At 38.5% G+C, this 23,191-nt stretch overlaps 1 protein-coding gene across 2 annotated transcripts in view; it reads left to right on the top strand.

Annotated features, from left to right (window-relative positions):
- Window positions 1-20,024, top strand: part of micu1 (mitochondrial calcium uptake 1) — a 99,159-nt gene extending 79,135 nt beyond the window's left edge. For both annotated transcript variants that reach the window (XM_079855123.1, XM_079855122.1), the window contains 6 exons: window positions 4,063-4,145; window positions 8,911-9,111; window positions 11,598-11,735; window positions 13,553-13,661; window positions 18,254-18,343; window positions 19,315-20,024. In XM_079855123.1, the coding sequence (XP_079711249.1) occupies window positions 4,063-4,145; window positions 8,911-9,111; window positions 11,598-11,735; window positions 13,553-13,661; window positions 18,254-18,343; window positions 19,315-19,478 (785 nt within the window). In that variant the 3' untranslated portion in view covers window positions 19,479-20,024. The remainder of the gene's footprint in view (window positions 1-4,062; window positions 4,146-8,910; window positions 9,112-11,597; window positions 11,736-13,552; window positions 13,662-18,253; window positions 18,344-19,314) is intronic.
- Window positions 20,025-23,191: the final 3,167 nt, after the last annotated feature.

Genomic DNA, 23,191 nt, shown 5'->3' with positions numbered 1-23,191 from the left:
AAAAGACCATTACTTTGGTCTTCTCTGCATTAAGCACAAACTTTAATTGATAAAGCTGTGCTTGCACTCTATCGAAAGCAGTTTGCAAGCATTCATACGCCTTCCTAATGGTACCTGCACAACAATAAATAACCGTATCATCTGCATAAAAATGGAAAAAGGGATGTTGAACATTTTCCCCCAGACAGTTGATAAACCAGCCTACAGAGTGCTAAGACATACCTATACTGATCAGTCTCTGAACTAGTATGCTATGGTCAACAGTGTCAAATGCTTTGGACAGATCAATGAACAGAGACACACAGTGTTTCTTATCATCAAGTGCTTTGACTATATCATTAATTACTTTTATAGCAGCAGTGGTAGTGCTGTGTTTTTTCCTGAAACCAAATTGATGCTTAGATAAAATTGACTGAGCATTTTTAAATACTCTTTCACTTGTTCACTAACCAAAGATCCCAACACTTTGGCCAATCCTGAAAGTTTGGAAATGGGTCTATAATTATTAGGGAAGGAAAGGAGGAAAGGAGGTAGGGTCACCTCCTTTCAAAAGTGGTAAAACATAAGAAGACTTCCATACCTTGGGAATTTTGTTTGTGACCAGTGAAAGATTAAAAAGATGAGTCAGAGGTTCAGCTAGGATATCTGGAGCGAATTTCAAAAAGAAAGGTTCTAAGTGATCGGGGCCCACCGGTTTTCGAGGAATCAATTGTTTTAGGGCTTTATGAACATAAGCAACAGAGAAGGAGCTAAAACTGAAAGTTTTGTTGGTAGTAATAAAGGTGTAATTTACAGGCTCCGACACTATAGGGGCAACAGAATCAAACAAGAAACCAGATGATATGAAATGCTCATTAAAAAAATGTAACATTTCTACTTTGTCAGATATAGACACACCATTCTTAACTAGAGACAACGGAAAACCTGTTGGTTTAGTCGATGCAGATAATGACTTAATATTTTTCCAGAATTGTTTTGGGGTCATTTAGATTGTCTGCGGTTTCAGATAAGTAAAATTCAGCTTGAGCTTTTCTGAAAAGTGAAGTGAATCTGTTTCGCAACCGTCTGAAAACAAACCAGTCAGCATCAGTATCTGATCTCCTTGCTTTTGCCCAGGCTACATTTCTCTCGTGGAGCAAATTAGAAATCTCAGAAGTAAACCAGGGATTGTCCCGCCTCTTAATTCTAAATTTGCGAATAGGTGCATGTCTGTTAAGAATATCAAGAAAACAGTTTTGAAAGAAAGTCAGGGCTAATTCCACATCATCAATCAAGGCAATTCTACTCCAGTCAAAATAAAATAAATCATATAAAAAACCCTGCTCAACAAACATTTTCATATTTTGCCTTTCAACAATACGAGGTGCAGACTTGAGCACCTTAGTATCTCTAACAGCAGCGATCACACAGTGAGCACTCACATCATTAGCAAAAACACCTATTGCAGAGTACTTAAAAGGAGCATTGGTCAGGATTAAATCAATGAGTGATGATTTCTCTGGACATTTAGGATTTGGCAGAGTAGGAGTGTTAATTAATTGAGTCAAATTTAAATTGTCACACTGCTCTTTAAAAGCATCTGATATCGGCCTTAGCCAGTCCCAGTTCAGATCACCAACAACAATAGTGTCATTACAAATAACTTGACTTCACAAATTTGATAGTGCAGATGAAGAGTCATTTGATGCAGATGAAGTTAGAGACTGGTCTTTAGAGACTTCAAGGTTTAAGGCCAAAAACTCAAATTGTTTACACGCCGATATTGAGAGCACTAAACTAGAGTTGAATTTGCATTTGATATAAATAGCAACACCTCCCCCTCTTTTTGTGGGATCTGAACGATACACATTATAACCATCGATGCCAATATCTTTATCAAGGACAGATTTAGTCAGCCAGGTTTCAGATAAAACAACAATGTCAGCATCAGTTGAACTGACCCATAAATTAACCATATCCAGTTTGGACATTAAACTCCGAACATTGAGGTGAATAATACCCAGGCCAGATCTTGATTTAAAATCTTCAGGTGAATCACATATCTTAAGGCTACCAGGGCCTGGATTAGGCAGAACATTTCCAGAGATTAGTAATAAAATAATAACAAGGAGTCTGGACTTAGCTGATTTGCAGCAGAAAGTGCCAGATCTAGAATTTAATGATATAAAAAAGCAGGAAGTGAGTCTGCAGAGACAATAAACCAATCCTTCAAAATGGAGAGGCAGTGAAGGTGGAGTAGATTTGTAGCTTTGTAAACAAACAGAAATTAGTGACTTGGCCCCTGGGATTTAAGTTGGACAGTGGAAAAGTTTTCAGGCCTTGAGACTACATAAGGGAACTGCATATGGATGGACTCATTTTCTGACTGCAAATGGACAACCCCACTGTTAAGGGGGATCAGAAAGATAAACAAGGCTAGATAAAACTTCATTTTTAAGACACTAGACAGACAGCTTTGTGCGATGGCCCGATGGTGGTGGAGGCAGCTGAGGCTGAAACAGACAACCGTCAAGTCTTGGAGACAGCTGAGGCTGTGGCCGGTGAAAGCCTGGTGGTGGTGGAGGCAACCAAGATCTTAGCAGACGACAAATGTGGTGGTGGAGAAGAAGGCAGCTAAGGCCGTAGCTGATGATAAGTCCGGTGATGGAGGCAGCTGACGCCGTAACAGATGACAAGTTCAGTAGTGTAAGATGCGACTGAGACTGTAGCAGATGACAGCCCAGAGATGGAGGCAGCTGAGGCTGTAGCCGGTGACAGCCTGATGGTTAAAACAGCTGAGGCTGTAGCCACTGAGGCTGCAGCAGATGATAAACTGGTGGGATGGAGGGAGCTGAGGCTGTAGTAGACAGGCCCACTGAGGTGGTGGTAGTGAGGAGGTGAGGGCCACAGCTGAGGTAGGCAGAAGCCCGATAAATGGGTTTTAGGCAGAAGCCCGATAAAGGGGGTTTAGGCAGGCAGCAGCTTGGAAAGTTTTGTCGGTAGTAATATTTGATACTGCCACCAGGCAGTAGCTGGTGACGGCAAGCAGTGAGGGCTGTAACTCCAGCTATGAGTAAGCCACCTACTTTGCTGCAAGTAGTACTTAAAGTAGTGCTTAGAATTGTTGCAGTTGTTGCCTGTGGCTAGTTGCTAGTTGATTGTCAATGGCTAGTAACAGAGTCTAAGATTAAAACAGGTGGAAACTAGCTGTGTGGATTAGGCTAGAGGTGGATGAGCCAAAATAAAAGTCCATGTAGAGTAGGCTAAGGCACAAAAAGGCTACTAGCCCACAGCTAGCTAAGCTACACAAAAAGACACCAGCAAATCCAGTTTGTAGACAATTCACCAATAAAACACAGTACTGTGCCTCAATGTCAATCAGTGACTTTTTAAGGTTTCTCTCACGCATCCGAGGCAAACACACAGATGTAGTGGTGATGTACCTCTTGCTGTTCCAAAGAATGATGCAAACTGTGAGTCAGTAGTGCAGAGATCCAGAGGCCTAAAAGTACCAGGAATCAAGCGGGTAAACTCCACAGCGGAACACAGTAATCCACTCAGTATGCTTTAAAAGTCCATATGTTGTAATCAAGGTTAAAAATAATATTTAAAAGAGATGTCATTTCCAAACAAGAAACAACAATACAGGTCAAACACAGTTTCTGCCATCTTGGATTGATGTTGGAATCAATCCTTGGATTGGAATGGATTGACTAATACTGGCCAAACACCGGAAAAATTTTAAGCCCAGTTTTGGGCCCGATTTGGTGTGTCCCAGGCCTAACCAATACAATGTTTTTGGAATTAATTCTGACACCTATTGGTGTGGATACATCTTTACACATTTAATCAAAAGTGTCCACTTACTGATTTTATTATAGAAGTATTCACAGGCGTATTTGTCAACTAGTAGTTCATTCCGCAACTACAAGTGTCCAATAATAGGGGGGTTACAAAGATAAAGTGAGCAGAATTTGATTGGTCATTGTGATTTCAACATGGCAGCCACCATGAGGATGTGTCTGTGAAAGTACATGGTGTCATACCTTTGGGTTGCAAATCCTCTGTTTCTTCTCTTTGCAGCTCCTCAGAGGAACTTTGAAATTGCTTTCAAGATGTTTGACTTGAATGGAGACGGAGAAGTCGACCTTGAGGAGTTTGAGCAAGTAAGTGAACACAAAAGACAGACCAAATCTGATTTTTGTGCATATCCTTTTGGAATCCAATCATATTTAGCGAGTGTTGACTGATTTTTTACAAATCTGTGTCAACCTACATCCATATGTGGTTTGAAATCCTATTCAAATCACATTTCTGGAAATTTGTTTTAGTCTGACCACTCTGATCGGATTTCACATAGCTTTACCGCCTTAGTCACTTTTAACGCCACATAAATTTGTTAGACGTTGTAGGAAACTTGCAGAAAGTCGTTGCAGAAACAAGGTCGTATTGTGAAGTAGTCAAAATGGCTGAAAAAATACATTTGAATTTTATACTTAAATATGACTAATATTAGAATTATGTTAGAATTTAACAGGCATAATTTCATTTAGATTGAAAAAGCTTTTAGCTGGTCTCCTGAGGCCACAAGAGGGTGCAACGGGCAAAATATTAATGAATGGATTAAATAACTTGACTGCCTGTACAAAAAAAGTGCATAACATTTAAATTAATGTTTATAAATCAAATATAATTTTGTAAATTGCATAAACAATTATGAACAAAACGACATCATTTATTTATGCATAGTTTAATACAAAGAGCCGTACTGTTTGGTGTTTAAAAACATGAAATGCAATGGAATGGAAAAAAAAAAGTTGAACTTCTTTTAACTTTACATGGCTTTCTAGACATACAGAAAGCCAGCGAGACGCGAGTGCAAAGGTCAAATATGTCCGTCTATCGTGTGAAAAAGCAGCACAGAAAATGCGTTGTGTGAACGGCCTGGTTACGGTTTTAACGTAACCAAGATCTTTTCTGTTTCTGCAATGTTTTGAATGAATAACGCACGCAGCAGCGGCGTATCAAGTGGGTTCAACTGGACAGGCTAAGAAAAACTCTTACTTGATCATCGCATCTTGTGCGCCACTGATACGGCTGCCTGACACATCCTAAAATTCGAATGCACCGTTTTTGTATTTGAATGTGGATTTTATTTTAAATTTGATGAATATTCGAAATTTCACCTTTAATTTTTATCGAATTTTGCAAAACACAGGAGTGTTTTGTAACACTTGTCACAGGGGTACAACTGTGTACCTCATTTACCCCTAAATGTTAATTGCAGTACTGTAGATGTACATATTACTACTCTAAGGTACTAATATGTACCTTTTAGAGGTTGATAAGGTTGGCAAAATTGGTCCTTTAAGTGTACTGCCTCAGTGACAAGCTGTTGTACCCCTAAAGGTTTTTTGCACATATTTTTCTGACAGTGTAAAGGGCTTTTGTGTATTTTGGTTGCAGTTTTCAGCTGTTTATTTTGTTTTCGCTTGACCCTCAGGCTACATTTGCCTTTCATTTGCAAAGTCATGAGTCATTCACCTTGTAGTATCAGGTCTTTCAGTTTCCCAAAGCATTCGGAGTGCATGCAGTACCCGTTGGTAAACACACTGTAAATATACCGAGCAAATATACTAGCCGCATCACAGGGAATAGACTTAATGCTGTCCATGGATGGGGACCTCCAGTAATCAGTCCATTGATCTACATCTGAAATCAGACAAGAGGGTGACATTCAAACCACAACAGATGCAATAGGTCAGAGAATTGTATATTGCCTGTTTGTCAGCCCGGGTTTCAAGAGGTAACTCTTAGGAATGGATAAAAAAGGAACCGAAGTGATTTTCACAAAGTTGCTTCACAAAATGGTATTGTCAAAATTTGATTATGTCATCAAATGGAGCTCGTTATCCTAAATGTTGGCTATTTAAAGGTGCAATGTGTAATATTTCTGAGGATCTATTGACAGAAATGCAATATAAGATCCATAACTATGTTTTCAATGGTGTATAAAGACCTTACTTAATGAACCGTTATGTTTTTATTACCTTAGAATGAGTCATTTATATCTACATAACCACGGGCACCCCCCTTCTATGAAGGTCGACATATTGTGACGTCATGTTTCTACCGTAGCCGACAGCGAACAAACAGCGCTACAGAGCGCGTTTCGTCACTAACTTGAATGAGAAGCAGCAGAAAAAGACGCCGCAGAATACTCAGGTTGTCCCTGACTCTGCAAACGTGGAGAAAAACATGCTGTCTGAACAATGCCTCGGACATCGTAACGTTAGCTATTTCCCCTTACCTAGCTGCTTTGATGCTCTTATCCATAGCTCTTATCTTCTATTATCTAGCATGGAAACAAGCTATGGTAAAGTCAGTGAATAAAAGACTAACACAATGATGAACAAGTAAAAATAACAATCGCAATAACATGTGGTTTTACTGAATAATTAAGTAAATATAATTTAATATAAAATATAATATAAAGAAACCTCATTGCTTGACGTGCTACTCTCTGCTGACTCAGACTCAGAGACGACATCTTCCGATCCTACGTCGGCCACCGTAGCTTCTCCTTCGAGTTTGCAATTTGAGGGATAGGCCGTGAGTGACTGGCTGTTTGCAATTCGCAAACCTCACCACTAGATGCCGCTAAAAATACACACTGCACCTTTAAATGTTGGCAATTAATAGAATGTGCAGTCACATGTGTGTGTTCATCACAGATCATCCAGGTTAGAGCTATTCATTTTTAGGGAACAAATTCTTCTAACTTTCATAACATCAGTTACAGTCTTTTAATATGCTAAGGGAATATATCAGTCTAAAACTGCTTGATCTTTAGGAGCATTTCAGCTCTCTTGGAATGGCGGATTTAAGCAGAAGTATTTATGCTGTCATTTATTGATGTATTGATGCTTATGTTTATCTGCTGTCCCAGAACCTCACATACATCACTGCTAAACGCTACACTGCCCTTATTCCCAGAAAACATCTGGTACTAAAACCCTTGATGTAATAGACAGTGTCCTAGTTTCTTCTGAACCTCCAACAGTCCCTCAACAACTGAGCATTTACACCGTCATCCTGAGAAGAGTCCTTGATTTCCTCCCAGTGCTCGTCGTCGTCTTCACGATTTTCAATTTTCTTTGGAGTTCAGTGTCCATCAGTGAATGATATTTAGAAAAAGAAAGAGAAGACATTCTTTCTGTGTCCTCCTCCTCCTCATCATTCTCCTTCTTCTCAATATCTTTGTGGAGAAGGAGAAAAAGAAGAGACAGGCAGTAGAAGAACAAGGGTAATCTTCTGTATATCCTTGTGCTCATTCTCCCCTTTTTCTCCTCTTCCTTCTTTTTACCTTTTTCTCCTTCCACCTGCTTCTCCTTCTAATCGTCCCCATCCTCCTCCTCCTCCTCTTCCTTTCTTCTCCTCTGCCTTGTCCTTTTCCTCCCTTTTCTTCTCCACCTCCTTCTCTTTTTTTTCTCCTCCTCCTTGCCTTTGATCTCCATGTCCCCCTTTTTTCTTCAACTCCTTTTTATTTTCCTCCTCCTTCTCCTTCTTCCCCACCTCCTTTGCTGTCTCCTCCTCCTTCTCCATATTCACTTTCTCCTCCTCCTTGTCCTTCTCCACCTCCCCTTTTTCTCCTCTTCCATCCTCATTCCTCCCCTGCTTCTTTTTACCTTTTTCTCCTTCCACCTGCTTCTCCTTCTAATCATCCCCATCCTCCTTCTACTCCTCTTTCTTTCTCCTCCTCCTCATCCTTGTCCTTCTTCCCCACCTCCTTTTTCTCCTCCTTCTCCATCTTCTCCTCCTTTTTCTTCTGCTCCTCTTTGTCCTTATTCTCCTCCTCCTTCTTTACCACCCCCTTCTCCTTTTTCTCCTCCTCCTCCTTCTTCTCCTCCTTTACTTCTGCTCCTCTGTCATTATTCTCCACCTCTTTCTTTTCTCCTCCTCCTTCATTACCATCCCCTTCTCCTTTTTCTCCTCTTCCTCCTCCTCCTTTTTCTTCTGCTCCTCTTTGTCCTTATTCTCCACCTCCTTCTTTTTACCTCCTCCTTCTTTACCACTCCCTTCTCCTTTTTCTCCTCTTCCTCCTTCTCCATCTTCTCCTCCTTTTTCTTCTGCTCCTCTTTGTCCTTATTCTCCACCTCCTTCTTTTCTCCTCCTCATTCTTTACCATCCCCTTCTCCTTTTTCTCCTCTTCCTCCTTCTCCATCTTCTCCTCCTTTTTCTTCTGCTCCTCTTTGTCCTTATTCTCCACCTCCTTCTTTTCTCCTCCTCCTTCTTTACCATCCCCTTCTCCTTTTTCTCCTCTTCCTCCTTCTCTATCTTCTCCTCCTTTTTCTTCTGCTCCTCTTTGTCCTTATTCTCCACCTCCTTCTTTTCTCCTCCTCCTTCTTTACCATCCCCTTCTCCTTTTTCTACTCAACCTCCTCATCTTTTGTCTCCATCTCCCCTCCTTTTCACCTCCTCCTCCTTTATCTTCTCCTCCTCCTTGTCCTTCTTCTCTATTTTCTCCTCTTCTTTCTTTTTCCTCTCCTCCTTTTCCACCTCTTTCTCCTCCTCCTGCTCCTTGTCCTTTGCCTCCTCCTTCCCCTCCTTTTTCTTTTTCTCCTACCCTTCCTCCTCCTCATTCTTTTTCTCACTTTCCTCCTCTTCTTTGTCCTTCTTGTCCTTCACATCCTTCTCCTTCCTCTGCTTCTCCATCTCCTTCTGAGTTGGCTGCATCACTCTCTCTCTTCTCTCTACTGATAGTCAGTGTGGTGTGTGTTCTGGTGTGCTCTGGCCATCAGTGTATTATAGAGGTGGATGCTGTGCATTGGTGGATAAGGAGATTTTCCTCAAGTGTTATGCGAGGAGTGGCAAAAATGTTCTGTAAATGTAATGAATTACTCACATGAATTATTATTTCTGTTTTTTCAGGTTCAGAGTATCATTCGTTCTCAGACCAGTATGGGCATGAGACACCGAGATCGCTCCACCACAGGAAACACTCTGAAAACAGGAGGCTGCAGTTCAGCTCTCACCACATACTTTTTCGGGGCTGACCTGAAGGGCAAACTCACTATCGGCAGTTTCCTGGAGTTCCAGAGGAAATTACAGCACGATGTGCTTAAACTCGAGGTATGGCACAGAATTCGAGGAAGAAGTGCAGATTACATATGAGAGATGACAGGGAAATAAATTGAATTTGAAAGTTGTCAGCCAATGTCACAGATGGAAGCTTAGACTCCTGCATAAGTTACAGAAAGAAAGAAAGAAAGAAAGAAAGAAAGAAAGAAAGAAAGAAAGAACAAACGATAGAAAGAAAGAAAACAATACTCACAAGATACCCAAAGGTAGTGATAAAAGGATCTAGATAAAAAATATATATTTCACTTAAATCTGACTTATTTATAACATATTTTCATTATATGAGTCATCTGTCTCCCTGCTCTTTACATATTGGTCAATGGAAAAACCAGGTCAACCACTCTTAGAGGTACTTTAGAGTAAACCGGGGGTCGGCAACCCGCGGCTCTAGAGCCGCATGCGGCTCTTAAGCGCCGCCCTAGTGGCTCCCTGGAGCTTTTCAAAAATTTGAAAATGGAAAAAATATTTTTTGTTTTAATATAATTTCTGTAGGAGGAAAAACATGACAAACATTCTTAAAACCCTTTCGCACGTACGATCGCACCGGTGTGATTAGAACGGTCAGTGCATGACATGATCAACTGCTAAATTCAAATATGCTCTCGCGCGTTGGCTGGAGCTGAGCCAGAGAAAGGCGCGCCAGAGAATGTCTGGGCGCGCTCAGAGCTGTCATATATATCACAACTTTTCAGTGTTTTCAACCACATAATGTTTATTTTAGGTTTCAGACATATAAGTACTAAAAAAACAATACATTTAGAGTTTGTAAAATACACACTGATGTTAAAGGAAGAGGCAATAATAATCCTTTCCATTATAATTAGACACGTTTTATTCATATCAGATACACATTGTGTAAGTAACTTTAAAGTTTACTCTATTTTTCTCCCAGTTCACCAGCCACTTACTTTTATGTATTTCGGGAGAAGTGGATAAATTCACGTGTTGTAAATCCAACATATCCGATTCTCTGAACTGCGTCTGCGGCACAAACTAAGATGGCGGCGCCCATCGCGCATACAGCTCAAATAACTCGATTGTTATAAAGGTGTTTAAACAACAAAACACTTCCACTTGTATATATTTGACAATCGGAATATCAGATATTTCATGCCATATCTAACAAATTTGTGAATATTTTGAATAAAAAAGGAAAAATGACATAAAAGCAGATCATCATTCATTCAGCTCTGTTGTTGCTGCGGTGTGTCACGTGATACGCAATGACGCGTCACCATGGAAACCATAAAGTGACACATTCTAAATAACGGTCGCCTTGAAAAACTCACGCTGGGGGGGTCAGCCAGAATATTTTAAACTTAATTTTTCTTTAAAAAGTTTTTCAACGTTGTAAAAATGTGTATAATAAATATTTAATTTCAACATTTCTGTCAACAAACATTTAATTATGAATGCTCATTGTAGCCTACTTATCATTTTGATACTAGGGGGCTAATAAAGCTAATATAGACACTTACAGCATGTGTTGCCTTCATTATAAGGCTTATATAAGGCTTTTAATTTTTTGCGGCTCCAGACAGATTTGTTTTTTGTTTTTTTGGTCCAATATGGCTCTTTCAACATTTTGGGTTGCCGACCCCTGGAGTAAACTATAATACTACCATGGTAGATGTCCAAAAAAAACTTGCTTGATAAAAAAAAAGAAAGACGACTTGTAATGTAGGAGTCAGTGAGGGCTTGAGAGCAGTTGGCAGCAGTGTGGCGTGAGTGACACTGAATGTGATGTAACCTCCTTAGGGTCTGACAGAGTGTCAGTGTGTCAGGCAGCCTCTGTCACAGACACCTTTAGATCTCTCTCTCTCTCTCTCTCTCTCTCTCTCTCTCTCTCTCTCTCTCTCTCTCTCTCTCTCTCTCTCGTTATCTGGTCTTTGAGATGTGCTGAGGCTGCAGCTCTCTGTTCTGCTCTCTATGTTAACAGCTCCCACCCACTGGGCAGCCTCACCTCAGTGGACTGAGCATTTAAATCCAAGATTACAGAAAGCAGAGATGAGACTTTTCTATCTCACAGTCCTGACAATCACTAATAATGAAGTGAAAAGTCTTTTTGTTATGTGTGCCTTTTAAAGAAATATTTAGCAGCTGTTCTTTTCTTCATGCGTGTTGAAATGGGAGCCGATCCAGTGTTGGAAAGTTATATTTCTTATGTTTTCTAACGAGTGTTCACTGTTATCAGTTGTAGAAATTGATAGCAGCATGTTCACATTCATGATGGTTGTGTAGATAATAGCCAAACTTTTATTTAAATGAATGTAATGGTCAAACCCTATTGCATTCCAACCAGAGAGAGCTGTTCAACTTTTGCTGTCAGCTACTCTAAATCCTCCGACTCGTGACCTGGCACAGCTGTGCCCACGCTTAAGTATTCAGCCGAACATGAATTGTAAATGATATTGACTAGCTGAACACAAGATTCCCTTCTGAAGCCATTACTCAGCGTTCCCCCTGTGTGTGTGTAGTTTGAGAGGAATGATCCGGTGGACGGAAGGATCACAGAGAAGCAGTTTGGAGGGATGCTGCTGGCCTACAGTGGAGTTCAGTCTCGCAAACTCAAACTGATGCAGAAGAACCTCAAAAGAATGTTCAAGGATGCTCAGGTGGGTGAGACGCCAGTCTGAAAAAGTTGTGTGTGTGTTTGTGAAGACACTGTAAGAAGAGCAGAGTGAGTCCTCATTCTCTCCTTCAACTGTCAATGTGTCTGAGTGCCTGTGTCTGCGATATTTTCTCTTCTTTTTCCCATTCTCTCTTTTGAAAATATGCAGGCATCCTAACCTTGTATGAGGTGACAACTTCTAAGAGTCAAGTCATTTTCTCTGTCCCTGCTGAGAGAAGAAAGAATTGAAAAAATTACAGCCAATTTGAATTACAGCCAAAAATACAGTAATATTGTGAAATATTATTACAATTTAAAATAACTGTTTATTATTTGAATTATATTATTTATATAGTTTTAAATGTAATTTATTTCTGTGATTACAAAGCTGAATTTTCAGCATTTTTACTCCAGTCTTCAGTGTCACATGATCTTCAGAAATCATTCCAATATACTAATAAAATGTTGTATTATTGTGCTGCTTAGTATTTTTGTGGAAACTTGGAAGTTTCAGGATTCTTTGATGAAAGTACATTTTCAATATAAAGTCTTAACTCATTTTTTTTAAATCAATTTAATGCATCCTTGCTGAGGAAAAGTATGAATCTCTCTCAAAAAACAATTCTCTGAAAATTAGTTTTTTTATATTTGTCCAGTTCAAAGGACAGCCACTACAAACACATTCAGACAGACATGTCTGGGCGTTGCGTCATCCTGTGTGATGTTTTTTGAACGTCCTGCCATGGTGTTGTGTTTTTAACACAGCTTTTAAAGTGAAAAATAACTTGTCTAATTCTAGTAACATTTAAAAACAGGCTTCCAGACCCCTGTATGCTGTTGCGTTCCTTTTCTGTCCAGCTGGTCACATCACTGCCCCCTTAAAACTGCGAGAAATAAAGTCTGAATTGTGAGATATAATCTCGCCATTAGACAAGGTAACTGTGACTTTTTATCTCATAATTCAGGCTTAATTGCTTGCAATTGCGAGTTTATAATTTTCTCAGAATTGTAAGATAAAAAGTCGCAATTACCTTTTTAATTTTTTATTCCATGGGGAAACTTCCATAGTTTGGTGTTCGAAAAATTACAGTATGTTTTATAACACTTTTTTTAATAGTAGACAACAACCTCCCCACCATTTCAAGGCTCAAGTAAAGTTTGATTCCTCATTATATGATATGAATATGCATCAGAGGTCGTAGCCTTTTTGACCTGAAGTGCCGTTTTAATTTTCTTATGCCCCAGGGTTAATTTAAATTTTTTCTTGTTAATCAATGTCTTTAAGATGTTCACAGAGGTAAATGGATCAGTCACATGGATAATTTCATATAATTAACCCCATAGACTGATTTTTAGCTCAGAGTTGAATACTTGGTAAAGCGAGTAAGAATGCATTGGGATAGAGTTTAAATGCATCATCATACTCTCTGAAATGTTGGCCTGTCTTCAGTATGATTGTTGTTTCGTCAGGCACGTACATTATCATGAGAGCACTTCGGCACGCTGGAATATGAAGAGCTTTCTCTCCGTAGAGCTGTTTTATGTTTATGTGTCGCTAAAAATGCTCTCATTTTGTCATTTTATGCTCTTATTAAAAGGATATTAAAACAATATGTACAGGCTCTGTGCTCATTGCAAACACAGCATGTTTTCCTCAGCTCTATTTGAGAGAGCTAATGTCATTTCACTTTCATTGCACTCTCTCAACGGTCTTTACTAACTGAGCTGTATGACCAGATTTGTCATAAAAGAATTCAATGTAATGAATTACTTTAGTCGTGGGAGTCATTTTGGCATTCTCTATTTCTCTCTCGCACACAGGGCATCACGTTTGAGGAAGTGGAGAACTTCTTTACCTTCCTGAAGAACGTCAATGATGTCGACACCGCATTGAGTTTCTACCACATGGCGGGCGCCTCTATAGATAAAGGTACAAACACATACACACACACACACACACAAATACATGATCCCTCAGGCAATTCCTTGTAATCCTTTAGTTTGGAAGCGGACAGAAGTTGACTGAAGCAATCAAATGCAGCTTGAGATTTCCAGATTTCCAGAGGGTCAGTTTGTGGTCATGTTGCTGACTCTGAGTCTACTACAAGACTACTTTGCAATGCAAAAATTCCCATTTGTAATTTCCATATTGCATCAGCTCATCCTGGTCTCCTCCCTCTCACTCATTCCTACCATTAGCAGAGCCACTCAGCCAGATGTGTCCCATTTCACTGCAGCTGGTGCTCTTCCTTTAATAATCTTCTCTCTCACCGACTCTTCACATGCACACATTACCTGGATTTTCAGGCAATCCCAAAAAGTCTCTAAAGTATCATTAGTCTTTCCATTTAACTGTACTCACTAGCTGTTTCATCCACCTATTTTTATGCACAGATATTGCATAAAAAAATGCTGGATGTAAACGCCAAGATGTGCGTAAATTCTGAAAATGAGCATAAAAACATATGCGCTCAACTGAGTCGGGTAAATTGTATATCCAATAAGGAAACATATGCATAAACTACCATGGAAACACATTTACTTGATGCGCATCAAAAAAGACATGTGACTGCGATGGGATGGCATAACTGGACTAACCCGCATCTGAAAAGCTGTTTTGGTTGTTCTGAAATGCCAAAGTGGTTCAGTATAATTACCCCCCAGAACTGTCTTACAAAACTTTCCAAACACCAGGCATCCGCCTCAGAAAGCAAGATAACATGACCATGTTTATTGTGTTTCGTTTGCGCGCTCTGAGTAGTAATATATTTATACGGAAATTATTATAAACAGTGGCTTCTACTGCATCAACTTCCATTTTTCTTCGAGATATTTATCACCAATTTATCAGGAATTGGCGAATTTGTCTTTTTCATTTTTTTTTAAGATGTATTTTTGGTGTTTTTTGCCTTTATTGAGATAGGAAAGTATAGAGTGGGTAGGAGACGGGGGACGGGATCAGGAAAGGTCCACGAGCCGGGATTGGAACTCGGGTCGCCAGAAGCACAAACAGCGCTATATGTCGGGGCGCTACCCACAAGGCTATCGGCACCGACTTTTCCATTTATAATTTGAGTGTTACATCTACATATCAAGCTCCAACCAGCAACCATAGAACCAATTCTTTTTTGATAATCTGTTACACTTGACTGTACATCAGATGTACAGCCAAGTGTAACAGATTATCAAAAAAGAACTGATTCTATGGTTTACAATATGGACGAAAAGATCTGTTGTAAATTCCGTTTCATCACAATATTAAATTCTTATCTGACAAAATTTTCATTTAAAATCTTTTTAAACCATTTCTTTAAGCATGAGCAATAGTGATGCTGGCCTTAGAGTAGTCTCAGCCTCAGACATCTCGGACCGTTGGCTGAACGTCTGATCCATACGGCTTTTCTGGAAACACTTCAGGAGTTTCAAAGTTGTCATCTGATATCTTGAATTCTACCGGATGTCCAGGAGACGTGTGTGTTGTGTTCTTTATCGGTCCGCCTGGAAACAACTGCTGTGACGCTCAAACCCCCTCGTTGAAGAAGAACGCCATCGTAATTACAACTGTGACAATGAGCGCTTACAAGGATCAACTAAACACTGGATTTTCAAAAGTATGTGAAATTCGTGGCTCCATTGTTGCAGTAAACTTGCACAAAGTTATTGGTTCATTGGCTTTACATTTTCACGCCTCTAAACATGTCGCGGAACAAAACGAACTGTGATTGGTTACGTTACATGTTAGTCAAGCGTGAAAAGTGAGCGGTGCATACTGGAATGGAGGCAGATCTGAATGTGATGTGGCTTAACTGCTGCATGACCTTGCATACTTCACCAGAGAGGAGTCAGTTAAATCACAGGAAGAGAAAGTTAAGACATTTTGATTAAAAAATGTATAAAAAAAAAAAATATATATATATGCACAAATGAATCCGTCTCAATAAGACCCGTAATGCTGAGTGTAATAAACATCCAGTACTGCAGTGTCTCTGCTCTTCAGCACATCACTTCGTACACTCGCACACTTCCTCACAGTTTTTATCTCAGGATTGATTCCTCTCATGCAGAATGATGTCTCTCGATAACCTCTCTTACATTTCTCTGAACTCTTGCCCCTGACACTCAGATACTCTGAATCACTGATCCTTATGAAGACAAAAGAGGCTTTTATGAGCTTGTCATCTTCAGAATGGCTCTTTTCTCTTCTGTATTTTGATGTCAAGGCTGTTGTCTGGAAGGCTGGTTACTGTTAGCCTGACTCTGATGGATGTCTTTTGCCTTGTCTAGTTCAAACTTCAAACTTCCTGGTCCTGGTCCACTAATGTCCTTCTCTTATGTTCCCAGCAGGCAATTTTCTCACTCTTCCACTAGGATGTGCAAAAAACACATTCATAATTATGAACAGATTTGTTTATTAAAGGCACACTATGCAAGATTTGTACCTTGATATAACAGCTTCGAAGTCATTTCGATGGTAAACGAACTCGTAGTAGGGCGAATCATCCCGATAACAAAAACCAGCAATGCAAGTTTGAGAGGTGGCGCCCCGCCAAATCTCGCGAGAATCACGACTTGCTTTACGACACACGACGCCACATACATCAACAACATATGAAGCAGCCTCTATGGAAGACACTAGCACGCATTTCAGACGTGAATCATGGCAGAGTCGACGAAGAAAACGAAGAAAGCACTGTTGGAAGAGTTAGCAGAAACGGCTCTGCGTGATGGTGTTTACGACAGTAACGTTAAATACAAGTACTCCACAGCGACTCTAGGGGGCGCTGTTTGAGAAAACCGAAACTGCATAGTGTGCCTTTAATAGTAGGTTGTCTGTTTGATTAGTTGACTAGTCCACATGTCTTCAACAGGCAAAAAAAATCACGTTTAGGTGTGTTAAAGCAGTTAGTTACCTGTGAAGGTAGCATTTGCCAAATTTTTTATCTAATATTTATATTATATTCATTATTTATTGAATGAAAATCATTTTTAATTATTTAGCCCCTGCTGGTAGATTGTGTAAATGACATGCTCTGGACGCTTGTCATTCATGTCTATACCAGTGATGGTCGTCTCTAGATGTATACTGGGCTTTGATGATAATTTAATATTTTTTGGTTGAGAAATTACACAACTTTGTTCCTAAACTTAGTAAGCAGACTTGCTCTTCTACCTTTTTATTCTAATTCAATTGGAAACTCATAAATAACTGATTTGGTATATTCTGAACAGGTAACATGTAAGTGCATGAAAAACAATACAGGAAATTCAATACAAGAAACACTAAAGGAATGACATAACACTCAAAAATGTACTTGGCACTCAGTCCAATTTAATCAGTGTTATTTTAGTTTGTTATATTGTTCACATAGTGTTATGGTATGTATTCATATTTTAAATTAGCTTTTATTTTTATATTTTCTAAATAAATTTGTTTTTTATTATTTTTTAAATATTTCTGTTAAGTTTTAGTTTTTATTATTATTATCATTTTAGTACTTCAACTTGTTTTATTTATTTCAGAATTTACAATTTTCGTTTAAGTTTTTAATGTTATATTTTTCTATTTTATACATTGTTTATTTAATGAAAATGATATATTTTCCCATCGTTCTTGGTATTGAATGAATTATATATGATAGATATCTATATATAGATGATGTCTTAGAATGTTTATATCTAAAATTGCTCATTTAACTTTGTCAAATATCAAAATTGGAATGTCGCATAAAACATTTGCGAATAAAGCAGCGTTTCCATCTCATGTGTACAAGAGAACAAAATGGTCACTTCCTTAGAAATTGGCACAACATATCTGTAATAAAAATGGAAGTTGCTGCAATCAGGGAAGCCACTGTGGCTCTTTTATCCTACATCATAAATGACTTGCATCTCAGAGTGCATTTTTCGAACTTTTTATACGAAATCCCAAAATGCGCATAAAAATAGCTGGATGGAAACAGATTATGATGCCTTAAAATGCTGCTTATGAAGGCAGCTCAGGTTTTGGAAGAGAGCTCAAATGTCCCTGCATCCTGACAGATATCAGTGAAATATGTGTCGTGAGAAATCACTCCTGTCTCAGTGACAGCGCTAGACTCTGTCAACAGCAAAAAGAAAAGGTCAAAAAGGCTTGAATAAGAAACACTGTCTGTCAGTCATTTTGCAAACTCATATTGGCTGACGTCTTTGGAGGATGGGTGGAGTTTTTTTTTATTTCATTAATTATGTGCGCTAACAGTAATTCTTGACAATCTTAGTAATTATCATTATGATGTGAGTAAATAATGACATGATTCATCTGATAATCTTCCCCTCCTCCTCAATCTCTAAATGACGTTAATTAGGGGTGGACACACCTCCAGTTCTCCCTCCTCTTCTGTTTCTATCCATCTTTTTCTTTTCCTATTTGGTGAGATGTCCTCAGCAGGGAATGAGTGTCCAGTATTGATCGAGACACCAGTAATCAAGCTCAGACACACAGTTCTGTCTTCATTCATCCCTGTTCTCTCACTCTCTCTTCAGCCACCATGAAGCAGGTAGCCCGCACTGTGGCCAAGGTGGAGCTGTCCGACCATGTGTGTGACGTGGTGTTTGCACTGTTCGACTGTGACGGTGAGTGCATGCGTGTGTGTGTGTGTGTTTATCAGGTTCCTCTATCATTTCTTGAGACTGAGGACGAGTACTAGTACCTTCTTTACTGATATACTATAAAATGCTAGAAATAACATCACACACTGTTTAATCACCTCAGTATTATTAAAACAAAATACATTATTTAATCTTCAATATTTAAAATATTACAATCATATTAGTCATCATATCATATCAGTGTGTTTTGATTTTCAGTTTCAGTTGTCGGGTGGGGGGGGGGGGTTGCCTGTTTGATTTAAAAAAAATTTTTTTTTATTTTTTTTCATGCTTTCGTTTTGTTTTGTTCTTTGGGGATTGTGTTTTGCTTTTGCTTAGTTTTTTGTTTTGTTGTTATGGTTTCTGTTTGGTATTGTTTTGTGTTTGGTTTTGTATTTAAATTTTTGTTTTGTACTTTGTTTTTTTGCGTTTTGTTTTGTGTTCGTTTTTGTTTTGTGATTTGTTTTTGTTTGATTTGTTTTCTTGCTTTTGTGTTTTTGCTTAGTTTTTGTTTTGCTTTGATTGGTTTTCACTTTATTTTTGATGTTTTGTTAAACAGAATATACTGATACGGACAGATTACAAAAATAAATGAGTTTTCATTGATACTTTAATGCATATTTATAGTTTTAGATTTTGCTAACTCGTTTTTATTTTTATATTTTTTTGTTTTTATTTGTCTTTAACCATGAAATATCTCCAATGTGGACCACTCTGTGTTTCTTTGTGTAGTGGTATTTATGCAACAAATGTAGTAAATGAGTTTTACAGTATCATATTTTAGTATGGGAGTATTTGAACAAGTACAAATGTATGTGCACAGCATCGGACCCGCTGAATCAGTACTTTTGAATTGTGCTGAGGGTTGAGAAGCATATGGAGTTGGGTGGCACTGACGGTGATAATTACCCATCATATTTCTCTCTCACACTCTATTTCATTTGCACTTTTTTTAGGAAATGGGGAGCTGAGTAATAAGGAGTTTATTGCCATCATGAAACAGCGGCTGATGCGTGGGCTGGAGAAGCCCAAGGATATGGGTTTCACCCGGCTGGTGCGCGCCATGTGGAAGTGTGCCCAGGATACTGCCTGGGACTTTGCCATGCCGAAACAGCAGTAACGTCCCCTCATGTTACAATCCACATGAGGTTTAATTAATCATTAAAGGATCAACTACTTTGGAAGGCACATCTGATAACAAGCATGCTAGTGCTCGTGCATTCAGCCCTTCTGTGCCCACCTTCAACTCAACATCCAGACAGAGCTTGCTATCTTCTATTTATATCTTGCTGTTTGCAAGTTTTGGAGTTGGATGCACAATTCTACATACACTAGAATGTAACTATGGCATGTAAAAACAACAGTGAGAGGTCAGCCTCGAGTGCCATGAGTTTCTTTTGGGACTTATTCAGATAATTCATATGATATATTTCAACTTTGATTTTTAAAACATTCATCGTCACTTCTTAAGCAATAAGCTCCCTATTTTGCACTCCTGTTCTCAAAGGTCTCTGTGTCCCAGTCTCCACTTCACAACTGAATTATTGGCATCCAAGCAATTTCCATTGTACTATAAACCGCATTTTTTTGAAAATCTCATTGTTAAATGACTTTATAAGAGAGATGCTGAAAGAATGATACTATTAAAACATTTTGCAGTACTGAATTTATGGTGCATTTATGTGTGTTATTTAATAATATAAGTGGGTTTGAGGATGCTTAATGGCTTAAATTCTTCCAACCAAAAATAGTGTCTTGCGTACACTGATAAATACTTGGACACACAAAATTCATGTTTACAAGATCACCCCAATGTTCACTAAACACTTTATTCAAGATAATTATGTAGTCAATAGATATATGAATTATACTTCATAAAAGGATTAGTTCACTTCAAAATGAAAATTCTGTAATAATTTTATTATTTCAAACCTGTATGCATTTTTTTCGCCTGCTGAACACTAAAGAAGACATTTTGAAGAATGACGGTAACCAGACAGTTGATGGATCCCATTGACTTCCATCATATTTTTTTTCTGGCTAACATTTCTGGCTACCGTTATGCATCAAACTATCTTCTTTTCAATTTTCATTTTGAAGTGAACTATTCCTTTACCTGTAGGCTTATGTAGGCTAACTTCTTAATATAGCATGCATGCTAACATATATGTGTTAATCAGCATTTTACAATGACTTTGAATGCGACTCATCCAATCAGAACTTGTGTTCAAATAAACCATGTAATTAGAGGACAAAATAATAAATAAAACTTAACTCTTTCCTCGCCATTGACGGAAATTTCCGGCTTTCCGTGTTTTCACTGTCATACAATAGGCATAGGCATTAAAGGAGAACTCCGGTCAATTTTAACATTGAGCTCATTTTTTTGTACATTTGGAGTGCTGTCAATACAGAGAACAACGACAAAAATCGGTGTTGCCTACACCGAGTTATTATATTTTTAAAATTTGCACCCTGTTGACTTCAATGGGGCAAGTACTAAACCTGCTTTTAGCCTCTTAACATCCTTGATGTGTCATTACAAGTGCACAGAAAATGTGAGTGATTCCTTCTGAGTGAACACGAGTGAGTCTGACTGCAGTAGATGTGAAAGATATGTATAAAAATGATGTTATTTCAGCCAGCGCAAATACCTTTGTTTACATCCTGTTTTTCGGTTGAAGTCCAAAGTAGTCGATTGCCGAGTTCACGCGCGTGATCATAGGTATTAAACCTATGCGTGTGAACTCTGCAATCAACTACTTTGGACTTCAACCGAAAAACAGGATGTAAACAAAGGTATTTGCGCTGGCTTAAATAACATCATTTTTATACATTTCTTTCACATCTACTCGTGTTCACTCAGAAGGAATCACTCACATTTTCTGTGCACTTGTAATGACACATCAAGGATGTTAAGAGGCTAAAAGCAGGTTTAGTACTTGCCCCATTGAAGTCAACAGGGTGCAAATTTTAAAAATAGAATAACTCTGTGTAGGCAACACCGATTTTTGTCGTTGTTCTCTGTATTGACAGCACTCCAAATGTACAAAAAAATGAGCTCAATGTTAAAATTGACCGGAGTTCTCCTTTAAGATGCTATGGGCATCTTCTGAAAGAGTTCTGAATCTCCAGATCAAAAGACGAAGCAGAAACAAGTGATGTAAGCAGATGCATATGTAAAATAACACGATCATCAACATTAAACTGCATATAAATCAAAACTGCCTAATGTTACCGTATAAAATGTCGACCCAGGACGAGGTATAGGACTGTGAAGCTTTGGTGGTGTTATGGACGGGGTGTTATTTATTTTTTTAAGCAGAGGGTCTGTTCTTTCTTTTGATATATTGCATGTTCAGATACTCATACAACAAAATATTCTGGGGGCCATGAAACTTTGGGGCGCTGGCTAGCAAATTCTTTCAAAAGCGCTGGCAGGGAAGGAGTTAAAAAAAAAAACTATATATTTGCTACCGGATATATTTTGCGTTCAAAGACTAATGGGAAAATATTCCATCGTTAGATCCTGATGCAGACCATGAAATGATAAAAAAAAAACTACATATTTTTTTATTAATGAATAGAAACCATGATCCAAGAAGACACTTAGAGGTGAAAGTGGGGTGTGTGTGGTTTTAAGCATTATATTATTTAATTTCTCATTGCTGAAGTATGAGCAGACACCCTCCCCAGGGCAGCATTAAATTTATCTGAGGTGAATCAGCATTTACAGCTCCTCTCTGAGCTAATGTAAGGACATACCCATGAGCCTCTTTCATCAGCACACATTAAAGTCACCATCTGTCATAGATCTCTGATAAACTTATTAAACTTACTGGTGAGCTAGAGAGAGATGTGGGGTTGTCTCTTGTTTTTCCTGTTGTGTTAATGCAGTATTCTGCAGATGTGTCCGCCGATTCTCACACTTCATTCATGAAGAGGAAGAGGTTAGGGGAGTGTTTCAAAAAATATTAGCAAAATGTCTACAAAACTAACAATCAGCTTAAGTTTAAGCCATTGTTCTTACGCAGAACCAGTTGCATAAACTGTTAAGATAAAAAAAATAACTTAAAGAAGGGGTAAACTTTGGAATCAAGTTAGGCTGACCTTTGTTTTAATCGTAGAAAACTAGAAGAAATAGTAGAAAACATTTATAAAATAAAAAACAATTAGCAGACTTCTGGGTCCTTAACTTAAAGGGATAGTTCACCCAAAAATGAAAATGCTGTCCTCATTTACTCACCCTCATGTTGTTCCAAACCTGTATGAGTTTCTTTCTTCTGCTGAACACAAAAGAAGATATTTTGAAGAAAGTCGGTAACCAAACGACTGATGGACCCCATTGACTTCCATAGTAGGAAAAAATATATACTATGGAAGTCAATGGGGACCAGCAATTACCAACCTTCTTTAAAATATCTTCTTTTGTGTTCAGCAGAAGAAAGGAAATCATACAGGTTTGGAACAACATGAGGGAGAGTAAATGAGGAGAGCATTTTCATTTTTGGGTGAACTATCCCTTTAAACTGTTTGTCCCACTCTGACACTGACTAGATATATTTAAAATAATGTATGCCACTTTTTATTGGTAATATAAGACATTTGGCATTATCAGGATCCACAAATATTCCCCCATTGCATTATTATAGATTATATTCAACATTATATGTATAGTAGTTTAATGTAGTACTGGCACTAAAACTCTGTAAACCTGAATTTTTTCTCACAAATTAATTTTGGGTGAACTATTCACAATACATTGTCACTAGCCACGATACTTGTTGCATTTTTGCATTGCGATATATTGTGACTCGCCTAATAGATACAAAT

This window comes from Squalius cephalus (genome assembly GCF_949319135.1).
Source record: "Squalius cephalus genome assembly, chromosome: 21".
NCBI lineage: Eukaryota > Metazoa > Chordata > Actinopteri > Cypriniformes > Leuciscidae > Squalius > Squalius cephalus.
Note: the sequence above shows the minus strand (reverse complement) of the source record. Positions and strands in the feature narration are given on the sequence as shown.